At 37.2% G+C, this 25,207-nt stretch overlaps 1 protein-coding gene and 1 pseudogene across 1 annotated transcript; both read left to right on the forward strand.

Moving 5' to 3' along the window:
- Window positions 1-15,506: 15,506 nt before the first annotated feature.
- Window positions 15,507-16,763, forward strand: LOC110869490 (anaphase-promoting complex subunit 11-like; the record flags this gene model as incomplete). Its single annotated transcript, XM_022118740.2, has 3 exons — window positions 15,507-15,571; window positions 15,649-15,767; window positions 16,454-16,763. Coding segments are annotated over 3 exons (300 nt in total), but the record flags the coding sequence as incomplete, so codon positions are not given.
- A 2,569-nt stretch (window positions 16,764-19,332) lies between these two features.
- On the forward strand, window positions 19,333-22,669 carry LOC110869491 (annotated as a pseudogene).
- Window positions 22,670-25,207: the final 2,538 nt, after the last annotated feature.

Below are 25,207 nucleotides of genomic sequence, written 5' to 3' on the forward strand. Positions count from 1 at the left end.
GATGGAGAATTGAAGTGATTCTCATCATGTTGTCAAGTTTGTACAGTTTGTTTCAAATTTTCTCAGAAAATCAAAATTGAAACATATTTTGATTTTAGGGGGAGAAAAATTTTAAAAAAATAGAAAATTTGAAAATGTCAAAAACATTGAAAAAGTCAAAACGAGTTTTGTTGTGAAAAAGAGGAAATGATAGTAAATCAGTGGACTATCACAGCACGCTAAAGAAATGTAATGTCAAATGTGATAAACGGTCTCACTGATGATGTGACGATAGGTTTTTGTACATTTAGTAGATTTATTCGGGATATAAACCTAAAATTTCAAACTTGTGAAATTCGTGGGGAACACTACTTGGATATATAGGTAACCCGTGAAATCTCGTTTGAAAGGTCTCGTATTCTGATATACTAGGTGTTTATACTCTATGATGTCTGGGGTATTATTCCGGGACTTCTGCTGAACGGTAGTTCTGACCTAGTCCTTGGCTAATACTTTCCACAAAATGCTTGAAATATAGCATAAAGCCCTCAGTTGATTAGACAATAAAATTGATAATCATCTGTTGTAGCTGAAAAGATCCTCTAAAGGGGACACACTGCTAAGTCGAAGCTGATATCTCTCTGCTGAACGGAAGTTCTGACCTGAGATCCCTTAGTTCTCGCATCTTTCCCCTAATTTATGTACAGACATCATTGTAGTGTTCATACCTGTAAGACTGAATATTGGGATTCTGGATACGGGAGTATATTCAAGAGGTGGGACACATGAATTGAACTAAGTTCATAAAATACCTAAATAGTATCCTGAATAGATTGAAAATTGTATGAAAATTTAAGAGGACAATTATATCGTCAATCTACATGAATCGTTTAGAACTTAAAACGATTAAAAGCTTAACGGTGCTTGTGATGTGTTTCAAAACTGATATGATCCTCTTGCACAAACTCACAAAAATATGTTTGTTTTGCATTTAAATTTCTGTCTTTGCATTTACATTTCTTATTTTGAAAAATCCAAAAAGATTTTCGACAACTGATGGTGAAGAGCTGATTTTCAAAATCTCAAAGGCTAAACTTGATGAACAGACAGGTTGGTTAAGTCATTTGAAATGTTTAAAATGATTCTTTAGGTTGAATCAGAAATTGGAATGTTTCAAATTTGCGAATCAGTGGTTGATTGTAAAAATTCTCAAATGATTAGTTGATTCATTAAGTTGAATCACAACTTTATTTGTTTGTGATAGAGTGTTTGAGATATATGCAGATGATGCAGATGATGAGCTGAACAGAGAGAAGTCAGGAGATAATTTCTATGGTGGTAACAAATCCCAGATGTCTATCCTAGCAGGGTGATAGGGGAAGTCTGATGAAAGTTATAGCCAAAGAAAGAAAGATCCAGGCAGAATTTCTGAAGAAGACCATGCTATATCCGAGAATGTCATGTTGAAGACTCTCACTGAAGATTCCGTCAACATTCAATCTGTTGATACGCAAAGCCAGGTGTCGATCCCAAAAGCACGGAAGCTTGACGAAAGGGGGAGCCTGAAGATTCTGAAGAAAGAGAGCAACGGAAGCTGAAGACAGATCCACCGGGATTCTGTTCAAGCAAGAGGAACTCAAGAGAGAGAGAAAGTCAAGTCGCTATGAGTTTCGCTACGAGATTGACTACGGCAATATCCAAGGGGGAGATTGTTGATGCATTTATTGTCTATCGCCTTCGTCAATCCGAGTCGTAGTGAAAAGCCGGAAGGAATCAAGCGCATAATGTCATATTTAGTTAGAAATGGCAAGGTGGCAAACTTGTAATTAGTGTGAACTTTCATTAAATAGCCTTGACCATATAAATAGGGGATTATGTCACTAGTTGAGTTAGATTTTGATAGAAGATTTGGAGAAGACTTGGAGAGAAGACTTTCTAGAGAGAGAAAGTATTGTATTTTGTGATTCTTGTACCGTACACGTCAAGTTTAGCAATGGAATCACATTAGTAGTACGTTATCGTGTGTTCGGTCACGTTCGTTCACGGATTCCGCACGTGAAACGTTCGTTACGCAATCGAACGGTCGCAAAACCGGTCCTACAGATTGGTTATATATGTGTTTGAATCCGAATGAGTTGGTCAGTGTCTTGTTATTGCTTGGTTGTATGTTAATCGATGATTGGGTATTGCTATATGTTGGTCTGTCCGGTTAGGGTTCATGCTAGTATATATGTTGCCAAACTTTGGTGTTGATTCGGAAGAGGTGTTCGGTTTCAAATATATATATATATATATATATATATATATATATATATATATATATATATATTCGAAGAAACTGTTATTGTCAAAGAATTGTATGATGACATATGTGTGTTTGATATGCAAGTATGTTCTGTTTGATCCAATGATAGTGATGATGAGTTGTTGTTATGAATAAATGATTATCTAGGGTTCATGAGAATTCATTTAAGTATGCTCGGTTTGATCGATTGTATGTCAAACGAATAGTTGAAAACTTGTTAATTGATAAATGATAAGTTTAGAAACCATTGAATGTTTGTAACCGATTGCATGAAATCCGGAATTTAAACTAATCGCACAAGATCTCTTGGTCGCACAAGAAGTCCATACGCACAAAGAAGTCCAGTCGCATAAGACGATCCAATCGCACAAGGTGCCCCAGTCGCACAAGGCTAATTGGATCGCACAAGTTGTAATGTTGGGCCGGGTGTACCATTTGGGCTGGGCTAGTCCGATCGCACAACCCAAACGGATCGCACAAGGCAACCGAATCGTACAAGCCCATCTGGATGGCACAAGACTCTTACATGTCTTTAGATTGGGCCATGTATTTATATATGTTTGGGCTTTTGACTATTTGGGCCGGGTGGTTATCAGAATCGCACAACATGATGTGGGTCGCACAAGGCTGTGCCGACCGCACAAAATGTTGGGCCGCCTATTTATTGGGCTTGATCGTCAAGTATCAGATGTTATGGAATTGACTGCTAATATGTTTACGTGCACTTTGTGTTTGCCATAATCGATATGTGTTAATCACCTGCTAGCTTATGTGATACTTATGTGCACTACTCGAAACCAAAACCTGACTTGTATGGTAACCATGTTAGGACGTGGTTGACCACTAGCAACTAGACTTGATCTTTCTGTGTATCTGCCAAGCAAACCAAGGTGAGTTCACACTCTTACCAAGGCATGGGACTCCCAGGGTCGGGAATGGGTTGGAATATTCCTGATACTTAAGTTAATGTCGGGATTATGTACTTTGGGCCTCGGGAGAGGAAGGTTATTGAAAGATACTGCTAGACTAGTGATACAAATACTTCTCATCGCACACACGCCGGGAATGGCTGCGATAATAGAACTAATCTTCGCACACATGCCTAGAATGGCTGCGAACCATACACTAAACTTCGCACACATGCCGGGTGGGCTGCGATACAATTATACCTAGTCTAGAATACTTGGGAAACTCCCACTAATCTTCGCACACATGCCTAGGGGGCTGCGATACAAATGCATACAATACCCGGTTTACTAACGAACATACGATTTACAATACGACTACTATAACTGAACAAACCACTGTGAACTCCTCAACTAGTTGTTGACTCTCTGTTACATGCCTTGCAGGACTTTAGGTATACATGGAGCTTGCACGGGAGGCACAGTCGTTGTGGGACATGGATCGTGGATGCCTTGCTAAAACATTTAAACATTTGAACTTATTACTTCCATTGGGTTTACATTTATGCTTCCGCTAAACACTTAATATGTCTTGTTTTGAACACCTTTCATGTTGATGGTTGAATTACATTTATTACTTATTATGTTCGATATGATTGGTGGCTTGATCCTGGTCATGTCACGCCTCCAAGCGGTGGTACTCCGCGTGTGGATTTTGGGGGTGTGACAAAAACAGTAAATGGTCGGATCAAACAAGCTTAGACCAGTTATAATACTTATTATCAAGTTATATGAGTGATAAAACAGGTTACATGCCATCTACATTGTTAATTATGCCTTAAAACGAAAATTAGCATTCTGTTGACTTTTTCTAAGCAACTTTGACCCGACATTTGGACTAGTTAGAGTGGGAATCAGAGGGTGCCCTTTTAAGGGTTTAATGCCCACATAATTACCAACATATAACTACCTTTGATTCGACTAATCACTGGACCATTTGTGATTAATTGTTAAGTCAATCGTTAATTACGACGGATTGACTTTTAAGCAATAACTAAGCAAAAACTCAACTAAGAAGGGTTAGGCACACTTACTTAAGTCCTATGCACGACCAGAGATGTGTAGTGAAGACACTTGAGCTCCAGAAATGATCAGAAGTGTTGAAATGAGGTGTGGTTACAAAGTGTGCATCTCATGGCCTTTTATATTGAATTTGTGAGCTTAGGATCATTACAACTAAGGCTACAAGGGTTCCTAGATCACCAACAAGTGTCCCTGAGTGCTAGGGGTCGTTTAGGGGGTGCCCATGCTCTTGTAATAATATCTAGAGTCGGTTAAAACACCAAACAGTGCTTCTGTCCACGTTTTCTGCATCTGGGAGTCTGACGCGGCCCGCGTAAGAGGTCCTGCAACTCTTACGCGGCCCGTATGAATCCCTTTGTCAGAGCCCATATCTTTTACTGCTAGCGCGGCCCGCGTAAAGCCCTTGCTAACCTTTACGCGGCCCGCCTGAGACCTACTGTAAGATTTTTCAAATCTTTTACAATTATTGCAGTTGGCTCTTGGATTTACGGAGGGGTAACTTTGCATTTTGGGCCTTTCTTATTTACGTATAAGGGCCTAGTGACTTTTACCCAACTTATTAATCCTCGGTTAGTTTATTATTACCCGAAAAGTCATTACTTTCAATGTTTGACGCTTTTAACCCTTCTTAAACGAATTTGGTCATAACCTTCCCAAATTATAACGGAACGTGATGAAATTTATATCGTGCATTCTAGTGAGCATATTTTACCGTTACAAAGCATCGGGTTTGTTAAAGGGTCACTCAGAGGTATAACTTAAACATGTTGACACATTTAACCCCTGTAGCTCGTAATCTCTCACTTTCTTCCACATTTCGTTCCGTATGATCCATGATTCATTCGTTTGAAGGTACGAGCATCATGTAGGGTTACTGTAAGGTATATTTATCCCTTGTTGACGTTTTGAACCCTTGAATTCACATACTTTCTATGTTTGTCAACTTTAGTCCCTCTATAGTATTCTTTAACACGTCCAAGCTTATGACACGTGTCAATACATTATAGGACGCAAATTTTCGAGGTGTTACATGAAGATAATCCAAGATCAAGAAAATATTCAAGTCCGAGATGACTAATGATGATCCGGGATGATCTGAAATGCTATGAATGCAATCCGAGATCAAATGAAGTCCGTCCGAGATGAGCAGAAACAGTCCAGGAACAGTAACAGTGACCCGGAACAGCAGCACCGCGATATCAGATCCGAGCCTGGAATCAGGTTCGACAGGCTCTGATACCAATTGTAAGTCTTGTAACGATATCACAATGATATCGCGCTAACTTGAAAGGTGGCGGAATCACACAAACAAGCTATGAAAGAATAAAGGAGATGAAAAAGAAAGATTCTTGATTGATGATTACTCCAACCTTGCATACATATGATTATGTGTAATACAAGATATCCAATGTCACCAACCATGCTCCTAATGACATAACCCTTCTATTTATAGTAAGTGGTTAGGGAGGAGATGTGACAATTGTGAAATTCCGGTATACCCTCATTGTTGTTAGTCCTTGATGACAGGACACGATGTGCATACAATTAAACTCGTGAGGAATTAAGTCTGGAAATGTGATGATATATGATTGATATAACGTACAATACGAAACAGTAATTATATTATGTACAAAGGTTTACGGAAAACCCTAAATTGATGTAGTGCGTTACAGACTTAATAGTACGCAATTGTGTGTGTTTGGATGACTCTAGGAATACGAATGGCCAAATACATGGACTATAGTGTATGACATAAGTGCGTTAGTGGATAAATTGGAATTATAATGCTTGTAGTGATGCCTGAGTAATTACGATGAATTAAATCCTAAAACCCTAATTCCGCTTGAACCCTAATTATACATACAACTTATACGATTCATGAAACGATAACAAACATGACTAAGATGAATCTGCGGGTACGTTATGAGTAGTACATGATCAATAATGATAAACAGTGCGAGCATGATTCCTTAGGGTGTAGAAAAACAGGTTAAACGAAGGCTTACCGTTTAACAGTGCACAAACTGAATAACATCGAATTAGACAGAAACAATAGTGTCGTGGACGATTCTAAGAGTATGGAATTACTTAGATATGAGACAAAGACCATGACCTAAGATTTGAAGCCTTAATGTGAAAGGGCACGTTAAACGAGATAGTTTTCAGTAACGAAACTTCTTCGATTTAACACACACAGAAACAACCAAACATGCAACAAACAGTTAGTCAAGCCTAAAAACACTTATTTAACATAAATATAAGTTGTTCTAAGTCAAAATATCAAAGTGTACCGGTTTCGTTGTCGGTGGGTTTGGTTTTCAAAACCGTTAAAAACCGCGCAAAAACGGGCGAAAAAGTGTATGTTTAACGAACCGCGGGCGCGTTTAACGCCCGATGTTTATCCCAAACATTATATGGCAGCTAATACTTATCTAAAAGTACAATTTTCAAATGTTAGACCAAGTCAAGAGCTCCTAGAAATTCCTAAAGTGTTGTAAGTTGCCACCATACATGAAACAAGTCCATAAAGTGCTTTTTATTCTTTGCAAACTTATTTCATTACTTCTCATAACCCCCATATATTTCATACATCGGATCTGGACGAGAGTTAATCAAAGATCAAAGGTAACATGAATTTTATGATGATTTTTATAGTGTTTTTTATAACATAAGAAAAAGACTTTGTTCTAAACTATAAATACTTTTGAGTGTTAACCATGAGGGCTGTTCAAGGTTGGGGTTATGTATAAAAAGTTGTGTATGATGTTTAATGCTGGAAAATAATGTTTATGGATGGAAATTTCGACTTATTCAACAAAATTCGGACAAAACAATCTTTAACCGAAAAAGAACGGATTTAAGGCTTGATTGACATGGGTTTTTGCATATTTGTGTTGTTTATGGTATCTAGGTACTGAATATAAGGATCTATCACTTCTGGAAGTGCAAAAGTTGCTTGAAAACGCATGAACCGCTAGGTATAATTTGCGAAAACCGAATCTAGGATATACAGAATTGTTTATAGCATAACTTGGTCCGTGGGTATTCAATGAATTTGAAATTTTGCAAGCTGATCATATATGGTGAAAATAAGAGTCGATTAAAATTGTAAAATTTTCTGAATTTTGGTGAATTTTTAACTGTTTTAAAGGAATAATTTTAGATAAAATACTAAAAGAGCTCAATAAATCACCAAAAATTGCAGGGATGTTGAGTCTAATGGAGAACATCCTGGAAAATTTTGGGGATCATTAACTGAGTTTTACTTGGGTGTCAAAAATCGCGTTGTCATGAAGTTTCAGTAGCCGGGAACGCGGTACAACGAATTCAGAAAATTCTCAAAATTTTCCAGGAAGTTCCTGGTCATATTGGCACACTTCTATGAGTTTTTGGGAATATTTGGAAGTAAGATAATATTGGGCGCAAATTATTAGGTTAAAATACAGTTTTTCGTGATTTTATTAAAATTAATAAATTAATTTTATAAATTCTGAAAATATTTTTCCAGAATTCTATATATTTTATCAACTTATATAAAAATTTTCAGAATTTTACATTGAGTAATAATGTTTTTGAATTAAAAATCTTATTATTTTATACAAAACTGGCAACTGTAAACGCATAAAGAACCTGCCGGAACCGCGAACTGACCAAAGACTAAACTGGCAATAAATGGAACACCAGTCATTCTAGATTGTTCCAGGGCAAAATGGGTACTTGGGGTACGTTACACGCCAGTTCGGGCGATTCCCCGACGGCGAAAACGGAAACTTAAAATTGGGCAACCTGGGATCCCCAAACAACCGAACTCCCTTAATAGCAAGTTAATCATTTCTAATGGACAACCCATTAGTACATTCGATATGATCATACTACTTTCTAAACATCTAAAACAAACGACTTTGCTCGGCACGCAAAACAGTGCCCGGAAGCCAAATTGTAATCTGAAACTAAGATAATACCCACAGCTCTACTGTTATGCTATAGGTCGATTCTCAGATGATTATTCTCATCTGAACTCCAGTTATTTCAATTACCAATTTGAAAAACTATATTCGGTAATTAACCAAAAACGAACCGATATCAGGAAGGAAGTGTCAGAGCCTTAATACATACATCTCTTGCGATTGTGGTGCTTATATACTAAGTGAGTTTTCACTACCCCGCTTTCAAACTATTTTACTGTTTTACTTGGGGTGAAATGCACGTTACATACGTACATACTTGCACATACATACATGTTGTGATGTGAATTATCTGAGTTATACTAATACATGAAAACTCCCCACAAACACGAGTGATCAACGAGAGCTGATGGATGTGTGAATAGTACTATTGGTCTGACAAACCCAATTGAGCTAGCACGAATGCCATGGGTTCTACTGTAATCACACATGTCCATGCACTCTTTGTGAGCACGCTATGTAGTTTTAGACATAGCTACTTGGTGTGGAAAAGTGTTGAGGTGTCGGATGTGGGACACGACACTTGTGAAGAGTCAAGGTTTCACTTGTGGGCTCAGTATAATATTCAATCAAATGTGCAAAACAATCTGTTCAAACTTATTTCTGGAACAAACAAAAACAGTGAAACTCGCCAACTATTTGTAGTTGACCTTTTCCAAACTTAACATGCTTTTCAGGTGACTTGAGATTTGTGTGATACTTCTGTTTGCTATTACAAGAACTGCTCTATAACTGAATACATGTATAAAAGCATACGGATTAGAATATTAACGTGATCTGCAAGAACGTAAGTTGACTGCATACTTGTAGCATGGAATCAGCAATGTAAATTGATGTACCTTTGGAATACAATATAGTATCTTTGTAAATAACGTATCTATGCCATGTGTTTGTTGCTCCCCGCGTGCGCTTCCGCTGCGAGTCGGGGTGCGACAGGAGACTCCCCAAACCCTAGGCCCAACTAACCCAAAAAGCCCAAATACAACCATAAACCCACATTTCCTACTAATCCAACTTGCTACTTATCTATAAACCTTCAAGGGCCCAACAGAAGTGGAAATGAAGGATTGATGAATAGATTATTCATTTCCTAGTGGATATTTCTTGAGAAGCGGAAAATGAACGGGTTATTCATTTTCTCAGTGGATATTTCGTCAGAAGTGGAAATGAAGGATTGACGAATAGATTATTCATTTCCCAGTGGATATTTCTTGAGAAGCGGAAATGAATGGGTTATTCATTTCCTCAATGATTACTTCGTCAGAAGTGGAAATGAAAGATTGATGAATAGATTATTCATTTCCCAGTGGATATTTCTTCAGAAGCGGAAATGAATGGGTTATTCATTTCCTCAGTGGATACTTCGTCAGAAGTGGAAAAGAGTATAGATGGTTTTGGATCTTTGTTTAAGATAACACATATGGGTCTAGGATAACATAAAATCTTCAAGTGATTCGAATAACGTCTGATGAATAACATAATAAGAACACTTATATATAGGAAGTACCAGCAGCGTATCCACCATGTTCTTATTGCATCATACCCGTCCCGTTACCTAATCCCTCTATATTTTATGATACTATACTTAACAAGGCTTACTATGATTTCCATGCATCGAACCTCATAATTATGTGTGCACCCACAATTATTCGTTTCATCGCATGGTCCACGTAGCTCATTTTGTTAATTGGGGAAACAAATAATAAGGTCAAAGTAACAGCTAAATCAAATAACACAACATCTATTGAACCAAAACGTGTTTCATACTGGCAATGATAGCACTACTTGTTTTGCATTCAGCAAAATCAGTAGCAGGTATTTCATTCTAGTACAAATGTTAATATATATTTCACACTAACCAAACTGGTAGTATGCATCTTATACTAAGCACGGGTTGTCATACGTGTTTTGCATAGAAACAAGCTCATAGTATTTGTAGAGATCGTGTTGCAGAGATTGTCTGAGTGCACTAGCGTGCCATCACAATATGCTAAACTACGAGATTTAGTTCATAAAAGAATAGAATCTTTGAAGTCGGTGTGTAGTTGTATATTACACATAGTGTAATCACATTGAAATTTGTAAATGGAATACGAATAACAAGAATGAAGAAAACTTCTTGAAATTTATATTGTCCTTAAAAATATAATAGAGAGATGTTCATTGTTTTTTGGATGAAAAAAGAAAATGTAAAGGTTCAAATGATCATAAGTGCTTGATCATCAGCTTGAGCCTCATTAACATTGAACATTTGTCCATGAGCTAAGTCAGTATTAGCAAGCTTAGGGCAGTTTTGCTTGAAATGATTTAGATCACAATTGAAACATGCTCCAGCTGGGTATCAAGGGCGAGTTTGAGTAGGGGTAGCTTGATTTTGGTTTTGGTTTTGGTTGCGACACGTCGCAGCTAGATGGCCTAGTAGACCACATATTGTACATTGGCGGCATGGAGAATTAGCTTGGTGATGATAGATGCAACGATTGCACAAAGGTTGTTTTCCACGGTAAAATCCCCTAACAGGTACTGAGTTTAGTGAAATTGGTGCAGCAATCGTGAAATTCTTTGAAGCTTTACGCTTCTTTGACGTTTTAGAAGGCTTGGTTTTTGTTTTCTTTGATGCCTCAAGAGTAGTCTTATCATCAAGACTAGTTATGGTTACAGCTAATTCAAGGGTCCCACTGAGTATTACGCCATTTTTTTGGGCGATTAGAGCCACCATTTCAGCATCTCGGGTAGTGTCGCGACGAGGAGGCATCTTTTTGAAGAAATAGTTACTAGTGAAAATGAACAAGTGAGTTCCAGAGAAAGCCATAAGAATGAAATGCCGAAGTGAAAAAAAAAATTCGGACTTGGTATTTGTTCAAAAATCTTGTTCTTGGATTTAGAAAGAAATAGTGTTGTGGGTTTTGTTTTGAAATAAGAAATGCTTGAAAATAATCTTTTGTAATATTTTTAGATGAGAAAAATACAAACCAAGTTAATGGTTCGTGTTATAAATTCTTTAACATTTAAAAATTTATTTTTATGATAAAATATTTTTAATTGAATTTTTAAAATAAAGAAATTATGTATATATTAAAAAATTAAAATTCTCATCCAAATGATAAAGAATTTTGTATTAGGAAAGAGAGAAGATAATGTTTGAAAATGAAATAAGATTACAAAGTGTCGTGAAATGAAATGAAATTTGTTTTGAGAGTTTTGAATAAAAACATATTACCGAAGGTAATATGATGGAGTAGGGTTATAAAAGTTGTAGTGTTTAGAAATTGTTCGACTAATCAAGGTAGATGGGTTTTCATAATGTTTCGAGAAGACATGCTTTAGCTTGTAAGTGGACACTCACCCCAAGAGTTCCCAAGTAAGAGTGACTGGTCCAATAATGTGGATTTGTACGAATACTCTAGCCTTAGATAGAAAATTCGGGGTATAGGCATCCACCCTTCTAGATTACATGTGTTCACATTATTAAAACCCAAGAGTTTGATGGAAATGTTTGAGAAAGACATTTTGAGAAACACCTTAAGGTATAAAGCCTAAGGGTTTTAAGATAAATCATCTAAGGTCGGATAATTTGTAAATCATAGAGTAGTTGTAGCAAGAGTGATGAGGATGGAGATTAGGATAGAGATCCTAAGACCACTCATGTTTGGGTCCCTAGGAAGGTTATAGACTAGGTTAAAGGCATTCTAATAACCTAATTCCCTATAACCAATGCTCTGATACCAACCTGTAACACCCCAATCGCGTAATACAACAACACACGGCTGAAATATCGGGGAGTTACATTACAAATTGCTCACAACAACTGGTACTAATTTGTTTCAATATTTTTAACATTGTTTTACAATACAAAGAATACATGAAATTGTCTTTTGTTTAAAGAAGTCTAAGGCCCGGATGCGTTCCTATTTGTAGCATGCTTGAATAATCAATAACCTAAAACATATGTGAAAAAGACATCAACAAAGAATGTTGGCGAGTACATAGGTTTTGTTGGCCAAATTAATGGCAAAAGGTTTGGTATTGCAATGCTTTGAAAACTACGGGAGTTGTCATTTGAAAATGGACTCTTTGAAACCAATAATTGGCAAAAAGGTTTAGCATTGCAATACATTATCTTGATTATGAAACTTGTCACAAAAAGAGTTTTATTAGAAATCCAATCAAGGATTTATAATATTACTTTGGATATCCTTCTAAGAATCTAATATATTAAAAATAGAAATATTCTACAAGGATTTGGATATTGAGCATTTGAATCAACTACACACATAATCCTAAAGTGATCCGGATAATGCTACAAGGGTAATACAATAAGAACACTTATATATAGGAAGTATCAGCGGCGTATCCACCATGTTCTTATGATATTACACTCGTTTCATTATCTAAATCACTACTAATCACATAAACACATAATCATCAACTTGGTCATCAGCTTGTACACACGCATTAAAGTACATAAAGAATCCAATCAAGGAATTCAATTTAGTACTTTAAAAATCCCACAAAAATCTAACTATGACGATAGATAGATACCATAAGGATCCGGTTTGGTCACAGTGAATCATAACATACACATTAAAGTACATAAAGAATCCAAACAAGGACATCAATTTAGCACTTTAAACATCCCACAAGAATCAATCTATAAAGATAGATAGATGCTACAAGGATTTGGTGAAGAACACGAGCTGGTCGGTCAGAGGGTTTCCAAAAGTGGAAAGAATGACAATGACAGGGCTATTTATAGGCTTCCCAAAGAGGAAAGAGCTGGCCGATCAACCAGGCATCCCGATCGGACAGCCTGCTCGATCGGACAGTCCGTCCGATCGGCTGGGCTGTTCGATTGGCTAGGAGCCTGATCGATCAACAACCTGCTTTGAGTGTTCGGTGCGACGATTTCTGATATTTCGATTTCGATTGAAGACGATACGAGTACGATAGAGTTTCCTATTCAAATTACTTTTAATCCCCAACCACTATATCTACATACAAGCATCTATATTTCACACTATCCTTTCGCTACCATTCATCATAATTCGATTTCGATTGAGTTCGATTGAGTTTCGAGTTTCGATTCGATTGATCACCACACATAACATAAAGTAAGCACGCACAGGTAATACGTAAGGCACACACACACGTAATATAACACCAAATTCGCATAATTCGAGTTTCGAGTTCGAGTGATGATTCGATTAGCTTGATTATTGATTGATTGACTTTATCGCATTGTTACTTTCTACTATTCAGAGTCGTAAAGCGTTTTGCGTCGATTAAACGTTCGATTACTTCGATTCCTTTGATTTACAACACTTACTCCACATAATACAAATAATAAAACATAAAATAGACTAATTACAGTCAAAGAAGTCAAACTTGACTTGGACTTTGACTTTGACTTTGACATTTGAGAACACGGGGTGTTACATATACCGTTGAATTATGAAGGTTACGTGGATCTTAAAAATCAACATTTGAATTCTGGTGATGAAATCTGAAATAAAAATTAAAATTGAAATCTGGTGATTTGTTGTTTGTTTTGATAATTATCTTATTAATAAATAAACATAATGTGGATAATAAATTTAAATTAGGAAAGATGTAACTTAATTCAATTATTAAAATAATGATTTAAATCTAATTTTTTATATAATTAAAATCCTACCCTTAACAACTAAAAAGGAAATCAATGGTCCATATCTGTTCACACAGTTCACTCTTGGGAGGTTATTCACGCTGGAACCCTACCCTATATATATATATATATATATATATAAAATGTTGATGTGGCTTGGCCACGCCAGCCCAGCCACGTCCACCATACCCCTACAACTTGGGTTTGGTTTTGTTGATTTTCAAATTTCACGTGTCTAACTCATGCCCCATACCCAACCCTACCATACCCAAGGACTTATACACAATGGGTGATCCCATTTTATTGAACACCTATTTTTCATACTTTCATAGTGATCCATTTTATTTCGCCTCTAGCAGTAAACATACAAACACTACCTTAGGTGAGAATGAAGTGACATCTCCATTTGTTTATCTTCTTCAGCAGAGCAGACCAGGGCTCGCAGCGAAAATCCAGGTTCGTCATTTTCGCACGGCTAATATTGATGTCTGATTTTGGGTAAAATAGTCATGATGTTCTAGTCCACGACAATCATTATATTATGTATGACTCTTTTTAGCATTTACTTTATGATGTTTGAAACTAAATCCTAATTTCTTTCTTCCATGTGAGTTCATGTGTTTCCTGCTAAGTCAAATTGTTTGGATTTTCTCCGGTTATGAGATTCACTTATTCAGAATTAGGGTTATAGCATACAAATGATCAGACAAACAGTTAAATTATGCGATAACTTTGTAGCTCAGGTGCTGGAACTCGAAATCTAGGCATCACTACATTTGATTAGGTTTTTGTTCGTTTCTTTCGTCTTATATGATTTGTGGATGAAGATCATTTAGAATACTAATTATTGCGAGAACAACTCTAAATCACTAGATTTTATGATTTAAAGTTCAACTCCCAGTTTTTCAAATTTTGAGAATAGAGTGGATTTTTAAATATCAAATAATTATCGTTCATCAATCACTGATTCCAACTTCTAGGTCAGGATGTTACTAACTGGATGCTTGTGTTTATATTGTGTGCCATGGTCATCTTTAGGATACAAAATTGTGTATGGTTTGGCCATGGCTGAAGTGCTATGACGTATTAAGCATTAACTCATTCAACCGATTTGACCTGACCCGTTTCAATTTTAGACATTTTCTTAGCATTAAATCCATTTGTTACATCTAGCTCTTTGACCGGTGTGATTGTATACCTTTTTTTCTTTAAAAATTTAACCTGTTTGGCAAATTAGCCCCTTGACCCATTTCATTTGTTAACAGGATCGTTCAGTGTGATATCTGTTCTGTTGATAAGAACGTAAGACAGGTACACATCTTTGTACGACCCAAAGCTGATATCTATGTACTTTATTACTGAAATAGACAAATGAAACTGAAATGATTGATTTTTTAAGCAAAAAACACCATCTTGTAATATGTAATTTCTTTCAATACACTGGTAGTCGAAAGTTATCTTCCCTTTATTACCATGCTGACGCAAGAAATGTGTATTTTTTGGGCAGTTGTTGAGAAGACATGAAGGTTAAGCTTTTGCGTATCCTTACCAAGTTACTTTGTACATTTCAATATTGTTAATATTATTATGGTTATATTGCCATTACAAATGATGAATGAATTATCTTGCCGTTGTTTGCGCTCTTTCTTAACCAATTGCCTACGAACTTCGGGTGGACCCACAAAACAGAGTATGTTTCATTTCAGATTAGATGTGGCTTCTTTATTATTACGGGTAGGGACTGAAAGTGTTGTGTGTGATGTATAGATGGCATGCGGTAGCTTCATGGACATGGGGTGTTGATGATGAAACATGCGCGATATGTAAGAGGGCTTTTGATGGTTGTTGTGATGCTTGTAAACTCCCTGGTGATGACTGCCCACCAAGTAAGTCCTACCAATCCTACTTCATGTTTGTTGAATGTTCGCAACATGTACGTCTTTTTTGCTAACACAAACAATACCTTTTATTTATTCTACCAAGAGGCGTTTGACCCTATATGAGGTAACAAAATAAGCGAGTGAATAATGGGGGTTCAACTTGTGTGATTTTTAGTGCGGGTCAAAATGGGTCCGGGTTGATCTGCTAACATTTTTTAGCGATACTGCAATTTGGAAAAATAACTATGGCTACAAGAACTATATCTGTATAATTATATCAATAAAACAAATGATTTAAACAATAATATGCATGAAAAAGAAAAAGAAAAAGAAAAACAACACTCTTTTGACTCGTTTGATCCGCTGGACTCCTTTTTTTCAAAATATACTGAATTCAGAACATTAGACCCAAATTGACCGCTCCAAATTGTCACCTCTAGGCTCTAGTTCTTATTGGCCCAACAAATAAACTTTTAAACTTAATATGATCATAGAAATATTATCTTGACAAAAATTTGGGGAATAAAGACATTTTTCTACGAGTTCTGACCCATTTTTCTTTTAGTTTTATTTATATAAAAAAAATAAACAAAACCCAAGTTGACATGCATGCCAATATCTTGTGATTAAAAAATATTAATAATAATAATAATAATCGGGGTTAACTAGTTCGATTTACTTGATTAATACAGTATGGGGTGCTTGCAATCACGCGTTCCATCTTCACTGCATTCTGAAATGGGTGCATTCACAGACTCCCCAGGCACACTGTCCTTTGTGCCGTAGAGAATGGCAGTTTAAAGAATGAACTTGGAAGTTATCATATCCTTTAATAATCAAATATATTTAATGTATGCCGACAAACATTGTGATTTGAACTTTGCCTGATTACTACATGAATTCATTGTTGCTAGCTTTTAAATTCATCTGCTATCAATGGTGGGATAAAGCTGTTACATGGGCAACTTTTGATTAAAGTTTCAGTTCTTTTTGTTGGTCTAATTACAGTAGTCATATATATGTGATCAAAACAGGCAAGCAGGAGCAACTTTTTTACCCGTTTGACATGGTACCAATAAAATAAATACCTATAACTGACCCACTTGTTCGCTAATGGATGAGATTTGGAATGTCTACTATTTTCTTTGTAGAGGGTCAAAATGGGTACTCATGGGTGCCCGCTCCCTATATGAATTTATTTAACTATACTAATTTGTTCAAGCATCTATCAAAGTAAAGTACTATTGCTTCCAACATACTAAAGTTGTTCTTTTTAGAAGCGTAAATTGCCATTTTAGTCCTTGAGATTTTAGTCCAAATAGTTTTTCTTTCTCCTCTGGATCCCTGAGTTTTCTATTTTCTTGCCATTTTGATCACATTGCCTAACTCTGTTAAAAACCCTCAGTTTTAACCAAGGGTATTGATGTGCGTGAAGTGTGTTATATTTTTAGGTATATATTTTAAGTCATTTTTACACTTTTTAGCCAAGTTTTAAATTTATAAACACGATATTCACTAACACTAAACACACATATGGGCAAGTGCACCCATCGTAGTATAGTGTTGGTAAGATACTGAGGTCGTCCAAGGACACAAGAGCTTTTAGTACCGGTTTATCCTCAACGTCTAATCAAATCAAAATGTTAGAAAAAAGGTTTTTAAACTAGAAAAATAAAACTAACTAAAATGTTGAAAAATAAAATAAAAGTAAAAACAGATAGACAAGATGAATCACTTGGATCCGACTCGTGTGTAGTGTAACCTTTGATTATTTTCGCACTTTTGCACTTATTTAAGAGATTATCTTAGTTATTGTAGTAGGCCCCTCTTTTGAAGGCGACGTTACCCTCAACCCAGTAGTTTAAGTCAGCAAGGATACAATCCTAAAGGGTCGGATTATTGAAAGATAATTAATTAAGTTATTAATGCATAATGTGGTAGGCCCCTCTTTTGAAGGCGACGTTACCCTCGGCTAAGTAGTCTGAGTCAGCAAGGATACAGTCCTAAGTAGCCGGGTTAAAGTTTAATAGTAGTTTAACTTATGAGGGGATCAAATAGTTTGGACCCCCGTCATCCAATACCGGTGGGTATTGAAGGAGATCCTACTAAATTTGACCCAGGTCCTTTGCAGGATCTATACACTGAACAATGGCAAGACTCTTACCAAACTGTTCCCTTAACCCCCGACCAGGTAGCTAACATACCTCCATATAGACCGTGGAGATATGAATGGTGAAAATCTTTTATTTTATATAGACAGTAAAATAATGCCAAGACACCACAGACAAACGATAAGGAAGAATCACCTTCAACATAAGAAACTAGTAATTAAAGTCATTAATACAAAACCAATTAAAAATTAAAAAGTGCAAAAGATTAAAAATAAAAAGTATTACACTAAATACTTGTCTTCACTAAGTGATGTAAGAGACTTAGGCAAACATGGCCTTTGATTGTCAAGAACTCTTACGATCAATCTTGGATCCCGAGACGACTCACACACTCTATGATGGACAATGGATGATGGTGGTGGATGATGGTGTTGTGATGGTGGTGGGTGGTGGGTGAAGTGTGAGAGAGGTGGTGTGCCAAGGGATGCCTTTGAAGTGAACCAAGCACCCCTATTTATAGCCTGTACAGAAGCCTGGACACGGCCCCGTGTCCACCCTTTTCTCTTCCTTCATTAATTGCAGTTTGTCTGCATTAGTTGACCACGCCCTCGTGTCCGCTGAGCACGACCCCGTGTGCAGAAGCATATCTGTATTATCAAGATTTGCCTGGATAAAAGTAGAAATCTAGCTGTAATCTTGCCGGAATTTAGAGAATTTGGCCGGAATCTGCGCATGAACCATCACATGGAGAATTAAAGCGCAGTTGCCTTGACTTAAGGCGCAATTACCTCGCCTAGCTAGGAAATTGGGCCTAGGTGCAAGAGCCGATAGCTTTTAACAACTATGATTATTAGTATTATAATTATTACGGAAATGCCAAGAATACCCCTGGTTAAAACTGATGTTTTTTAACGGAGTTAGGCAATGTGATCAAAATGGCAAGAAAATGAAAAACTCGGGGACCTAGAAGAGAAAAAAAAACTATTTGGACTAAAATGACAATTTAGGACAAACCTCAGGGACTAAAATGGCAATTTACTCTTGATGTCATGATACTTTTGCAGTTATGTTTAAGACAAATATAATATTTTAAAAGTCGACCCCGCATCAAGGGCTGGTGGTTGTGAATGGAGGCTGTCAACAGGTAGCAGCCATCGTATTTTCTTGATTTGTAATATCACAAATATTATATTATCACCTCTTAAATCAATGACAACTCTATGAGCGATAATTTAGCACAAGTTTGTTTAGGAGTATTTGAGCATTTGGATGAAGTCATGCAGCTTATTGGATTATGATTTGTCAAAACTTAATGTTTTAAACTACCTGACAATAGACAGAGACAAGAATAGCACTTAGGATCTCATGGCCATACTTATAGTCGAGTCGAGTCTTATCATGTTAGAACAGACCTAACCTAGATTTTGGGAATTTAAACCTTTTACATTGTAAAGTAAAACTTGATCATGGTCTTTGGTGAGATCACCACTTAAGTTGTATATTATGAGAAAATATCCGGTTCACATCTGTTGATGTAGACAGACACCTGCGATGTGCTGGTCAATATTGAGCAGCGAAGCCCGGATATTGCCCAGGGTGTTCATGGTCCCGAGGAAATCAGTGCAGGTGATCAAGGTCACATGTTTGGTTATGCAACCGATGAAACCTCCGAGCTTATGCCCTTAATCCATGTCCTTGCAACCAAGCTTGGTGCTGAGTTAACTCAAGTTAGGAAAAACAAGACCTGCCCTTGGCTCAGACCTGATGGCAAGACCCAAGTGACAGTAGACAACTGTGCAATGTTCCCATACAGGTTCACACCATTCTAATCTCCACCCAACACGATGAAACTATGACTAACGTCGCTTATCTTAAGGAACATGTGATTAAGCCAGTGATCACCTCTCAATACCTTGATGAAAACACTATCTTTCACTTGAACCCATCTGGCCGGTTCGTGATTGGTGGACCCACGGTCTCACCGGTAGAAAGATCATCATTGACACCTATGGTGGTGGTGTGCTCTCTCTTGGAAAGACCCAACCAAAGTGGACAGAAGTGATGCTTATATTGTTAGGGCATGTGTAGTCATAAAGCCCCTTTGAGAGCGTTATGTGACATGGCACACCATGTCATCACGGGACGGGGCGTTATATCATTAGATGGCGTAGTCATAAAGCCTCCACCTCATCATTACTCAATTATTAATTTTCAATATTTTATAAATTAATTTCTTACTTTATAAAATTAAAAACCATTTCATTAAATTAAAAAACATTACACTAAAATTAAAAAAAATTACACTAAAATAAAAAAAAAATCACATAAAAAAAATTAAAAAACATCACTAAAATAAAATAAAAAACTCAAATATTATATTTTTTTCGATTCACTCCTTTTGTGCCAATGCCATTTTCAACGCTTTTCCGATTAGGTGGTCGTGCGGTTTGGAGTAGAATTCAAAGTCATAAGCCCATTGTCTATCCCGCATAATCTCGGTCACTTCCCCGTTCTCCTCCATACGTTCACTCCCTAGTTCGTGTATGTCTTGAAGGCGTCGGTTTACCTTCAAAAAAAATGCATTAGTCATGTCAGATGACATCGACGATGACTCGGGCCTTTTCGATCTCGCACTGCTTCTTGCAGCGGCTCTTCCGGCGGGTCGTGGTAGCTCTTGCACCGGCTCTTCATCTGGAATATCATCGGTTACGTCGATGTTTCGGGCGTCGGAGGTCGGCGTTTCGGGTTCACCAGACTCGTTGGTTTTTTATCTCCTTGACGGCCTTTTATTTGCCGACCGACCCGAATGAGTTCCTACGGTAGGGACGTCGGCCCATTTGGGGCTATTCCGAAGAAGTTGCCAACACTTCAAGTACGGGAAATTACCTTGAGTGCCTTGATGCTCGATTAAGGCGGCTTGTGTAATGTCCTTGTCGTTGTGGCCACTTTTCCATCCGTTTTTACCCATTGGTAAGCGGTATGAAAATTTGTAAACTTCCTGTTGATATCGGTCCACTTGCCTGATATTGAATCCGCCTGCCTGTATTCGTCTCCCCTACCCATTAGCTTGAAATGAAGCTCTCGGATTCGGTTCCAAAAGACGGTTTTACTTTGGTTGCTTGCTAAAAAATAAAGAAATAATTAATACAAAAAAAAATAAAACAAAAAAGAATTTATAAAAAAAATAAAACAAAAAAGAATTTATAAAAAAAATAATACAAAAATATTACCTATTATGGGTCATCCGACACGTCGAGCCAAGATCGGGTATCATCCCACGGTTGCACGTTTTTTTCGCTCGGGTATCAGTTTTCTTTTTATGTGTGCGTTTTGCTTTTCCTTTTTGCGTCTCCTCTACTTCTGGTTGTGTTTCTGGAACGACATCGGAGGTTGCCTACGATCTTCGGGATAAATTCGTTGAAGATTTGGAGGTTGTGAAGATGGAGCTCTCGGAGGTGAGAGCTAGGTTACCATTTTGAGATGCAAGTCGAATATGATCAGTTATTGGCCAAGTCGAATATGATCAGTTATTGGCCGATCATGTCAAGTTGGAGAATGGTAAGTTCCTTTTTACTTTATTATTCGTACACTATACAAACCTTCAATTGAACCAAGAATAAGGTTCAATTGAAGGTTACTTTGTAATGAATAGGAAGAACATGAAGTGCTTGAAAGTTTTCTCGTTGTGTTTCTTGTGTTTTTTCGCTCAGTAGTGTCATATATTTAGTTTTCATATAGAAATTTTTGGGTATATACGTTTTTTAGAAAAAAAGACGACGTTGAAAGGGTGAATAGATTTGTTCCATACCGAGCCGAATGACAGTTTCATCGAACATTCATGGGTTTGATCAATTAGGAAGCACCAAACCGAAAGCATCCTTCTAACGAAACCGTGCACACCCACCTAAACGCATGGCTTTATGTTTTAGGGTTTATTATTATGAAAGAAACCTACATTCCAAGAATAAGGTTCAATTGAAGGTTACTTTGTAATGAATAGGAAGAACATGAAGTGCTTCAAAGTTTTCTTGTTGTGTGTGTTGTGTTTTTCGCTCAGTAGTGTTATATTGTAGTTTTCGTATAGAATTTTTTGGGTATATTCGTTTTGCCCCCCCCCCCCCACCCCGGGTTTTAGAGGGCAGGCTTCGCCATATCCTCTAGGGTTTATGAAAAGGAAGATGATTGGTAATTTACATGGAAGTCCCTCAGTTTCCCAAGCATGTTGTATATAAACCCCAAGGTTATTAAACAATAAATTTTTAAACCCTAATCCCTTGAGTTCCATTAATTCTCCTTAGTGATTTATTTAATTACAATAAGCACCCTAAGTTGCCAAAACGTCAAGTGTTGTCGTCGTTGTTGTTGTTGTCATCGTCGTTGTTGTTGTTGTCGTCGTCGTTGTTGTCGTTTTCGTTGTTGTTGTATACCAAGGGTATAGAATCATAAACGAAAAAATTGGGGTGTTACAATCTAAGCAAGGGAAGATGGCAAGATGTAGTCAAACTATTACATATAAGAAATGTGACGGTAAGGGTTATAATTAGAGATCTAGTCAATGATTCAACTTATGATGTTTAGTGTCAACTATGTGGTGTTTTATGTTGTAATTTAGTCAAGAACGGTGACAATCATTTGGTAATGTTTTGGTAGTAGTATATCGATGGTGTTGTGTATGGTTATCATTTTGAAATTGTTATATGTATTTGAATATCCATGTTTTAATGATGCATGGTATTATGTAATTATGTAATAGTTTATATGCCCTTTATTTGGTTTGATTGCACATTCACTTTGCAGATTTAGTGGAATTAATTGCAGTTTTTGTTTGCAGTTTTGTACGGATTTGAAATTTGCAGTTTTGTATGGGTTGGCTTGCAGATTCGGAATGCATAATTTTAATGGGTTAGTTTGTAGATTTCGTTGGTTAGGTCTTGCACATTTGCAAATGGTTGGGCTTGGTCTTTGAGCAAACACATTGACACATTGAGTTCAAATTGGGATAACACTAATAAGTAATAACTACTAGTTTCATTCCCAAAAAAAAAAAAAAAAAAAAAAAAAAGCAATATACATTGTTCGCAAATAAACATAACCATATCTATATTACATTAAACCCTATTAGTGACCTTCACAACATTTTTAGGTCATTTTTTAACAAACAAGAAGATACAAAACAACCATATAGCAGACATTTCAATTTCTTATTTTGATTTACAACACCCCTAGCAATCGCTTCATTCTTGTTACACCTCTCCAACAATTATGGTATAATCTCTGGAGCTCTTTGACACATATACCCTTTCACAAAGCCACAACCTGAACCCTCCTTGGCACAACAATAGAGTCTTCGTCATGGATTAGCTCAAGTACAAGATTCGGGATAGAAGGTTACAGTTGACCATGTTGTCTACCATTGGATTATTGTTTGAAGGACGATCAAAGGTTATGAGTTCTTTGAATTGTGAAATTAGGCTGCTCGGTATGGGGATCGGCTTTGGACCGTCCCCCACCGGCGCCGGTCCTCTTTCCATGTTGCCCCCCCCCCTCCCCAAGCGGCGTCCTCACCGTTCGCAGGTGGATGTGTCCGACGGGCCACAACAAGACAAAAAACAACCATCCCCTTTCTCACACACCTATACATACAATATATACATATACATTTTAGGTCCATCCCCCCATTTTCATACCTCCATCCTCTTTTCCCCATCCTCACACCAGTCCTACGTGGCGCCTACGTGGCGGATCATCCTCCAAGGGAGGACCATCACCATACCGCATAGCCTTAGGGGGCGTTTGGTTCGCAGGAATTTAATGGAATTTAAGGGAATTGGAATTTGAATTCCATCTCTTAAGATGTTTGGTTCACAGAATTTGATGGAATTGAAATCCCAATTCCAATCTTCATGTGTTTGGTTCACAATGGAATTGGAATTGGAATTAGGCATTAATTCCTTCAAATTCCTTTAACTAAAGGAATTCAAAATCCTTCCTATAATTGAAGGAATTAAAGTAAATTCATTGGAATCTCTGACCGTTTCGACCCGCATCGTTTCAACCCGTACCGTTTCGATCCGAACCGTTTTGACCCAGACTGGTTTCGATCCGAACCGTTTCGACCCGTACCGTTTCGACGCAAACGGTTTCGACCCGTAACGTTTCGACGCGTACGGTTTCGACCCGTACCATTTCGACCCATACCGTTTCGACCCGTACCATTTCGAACCGTACCGTTTCGACCCGTACCTTTTCGAATCGAATCGTTTCGACGCGAACCGTTTCGATCAGTACCGTTTCGAATCGAACCGCTTTGACCCGAACCGTTTTGACCCGAACTGGTGGTTGTGGGTGTCGGGATGATGGATTCCAATTCATTTGACAACCAAACACAACAAAAATGGAATTGAGATTCCAATTTCAACGATTTCCAATTCCAATAGGAATGTTTAGATTCCAAATCCAATTCCTTAAAATTCCAATTCCTTTACAAATTCCAATTCCAATTCTAAATCAATCCGCGAACCAAACACCTTCTTAGTGTTTTAAAAAAGATTGGAAGGGAAAAGGCAGAAAGAAATACTTCTCATGTGATGTGATGGGCACGTGAGGGTGATTTGTTCATAATTAAATTAAATTAAATTAATATGGCAAAATTGACAAGGGATTTTCTAATGGCACACCCCATGTCTATCCGCACACGTTTTCAATTCAATACGCATCGTATAGGCCTATACGATGCGTATTGAAATAAAGTAAAAGACATGGCAGACTGACAGGTGCAGGTTATGTCTGGTGGCGGGCTTGATACGCATCGTATAGGCCTATACGATGCGTATCAAGCACTGTTTTTTTGAAGTTTATTTTTTGTTGTGTTGTGTCGAATGCGAACCTAAGAAACGAAAGGGATTTCGAGCAGTCGGTCGATGACATGATAGATAAAGATCTTGACACGATCATATCCATTTTCAAATATTATTAAAACCATTCAAGCCCACCAGTCTACAATGTGGTTCCCAATTTGCGGAACATAATCTCAGATTGTCTAAAGAAGCGCTTTTATCATGTGTCATGTGGTAAACAAATACCAAGGGTGTATACAGATCTCTATTCGGTCATCTTTCCATGGAGTCACAGATCCGACAATAGGGCCCACGGATCTTTTCCTTTTCTAATTCTCGAAGAATCTCGTAACGTATTCTATGTTTCTCTAAATCATCTGTAAATTATAAAAAAAGCAAACTAGTGGTTTACCACCCTGTGTGAGCATGGGAAGCCCGACAAACAGTCTTGCAATTGCATCTTCAATCGAGACCGCATTATTAATTATAATGAAGCAAT

The sequence above is a fragment of the Helianthus annuus genome, chromosome 14, assembly GCF_002127325.2.
Source record: "Helianthus annuus cultivar XRQ/B chromosome 14, HanXRQr2.0-SUNRISE, whole genome shotgun sequence".
NCBI lineage: Eukaryota > Viridiplantae > Streptophyta > Magnoliopsida > Asterales > Asteraceae > Helianthus > Helianthus annuus.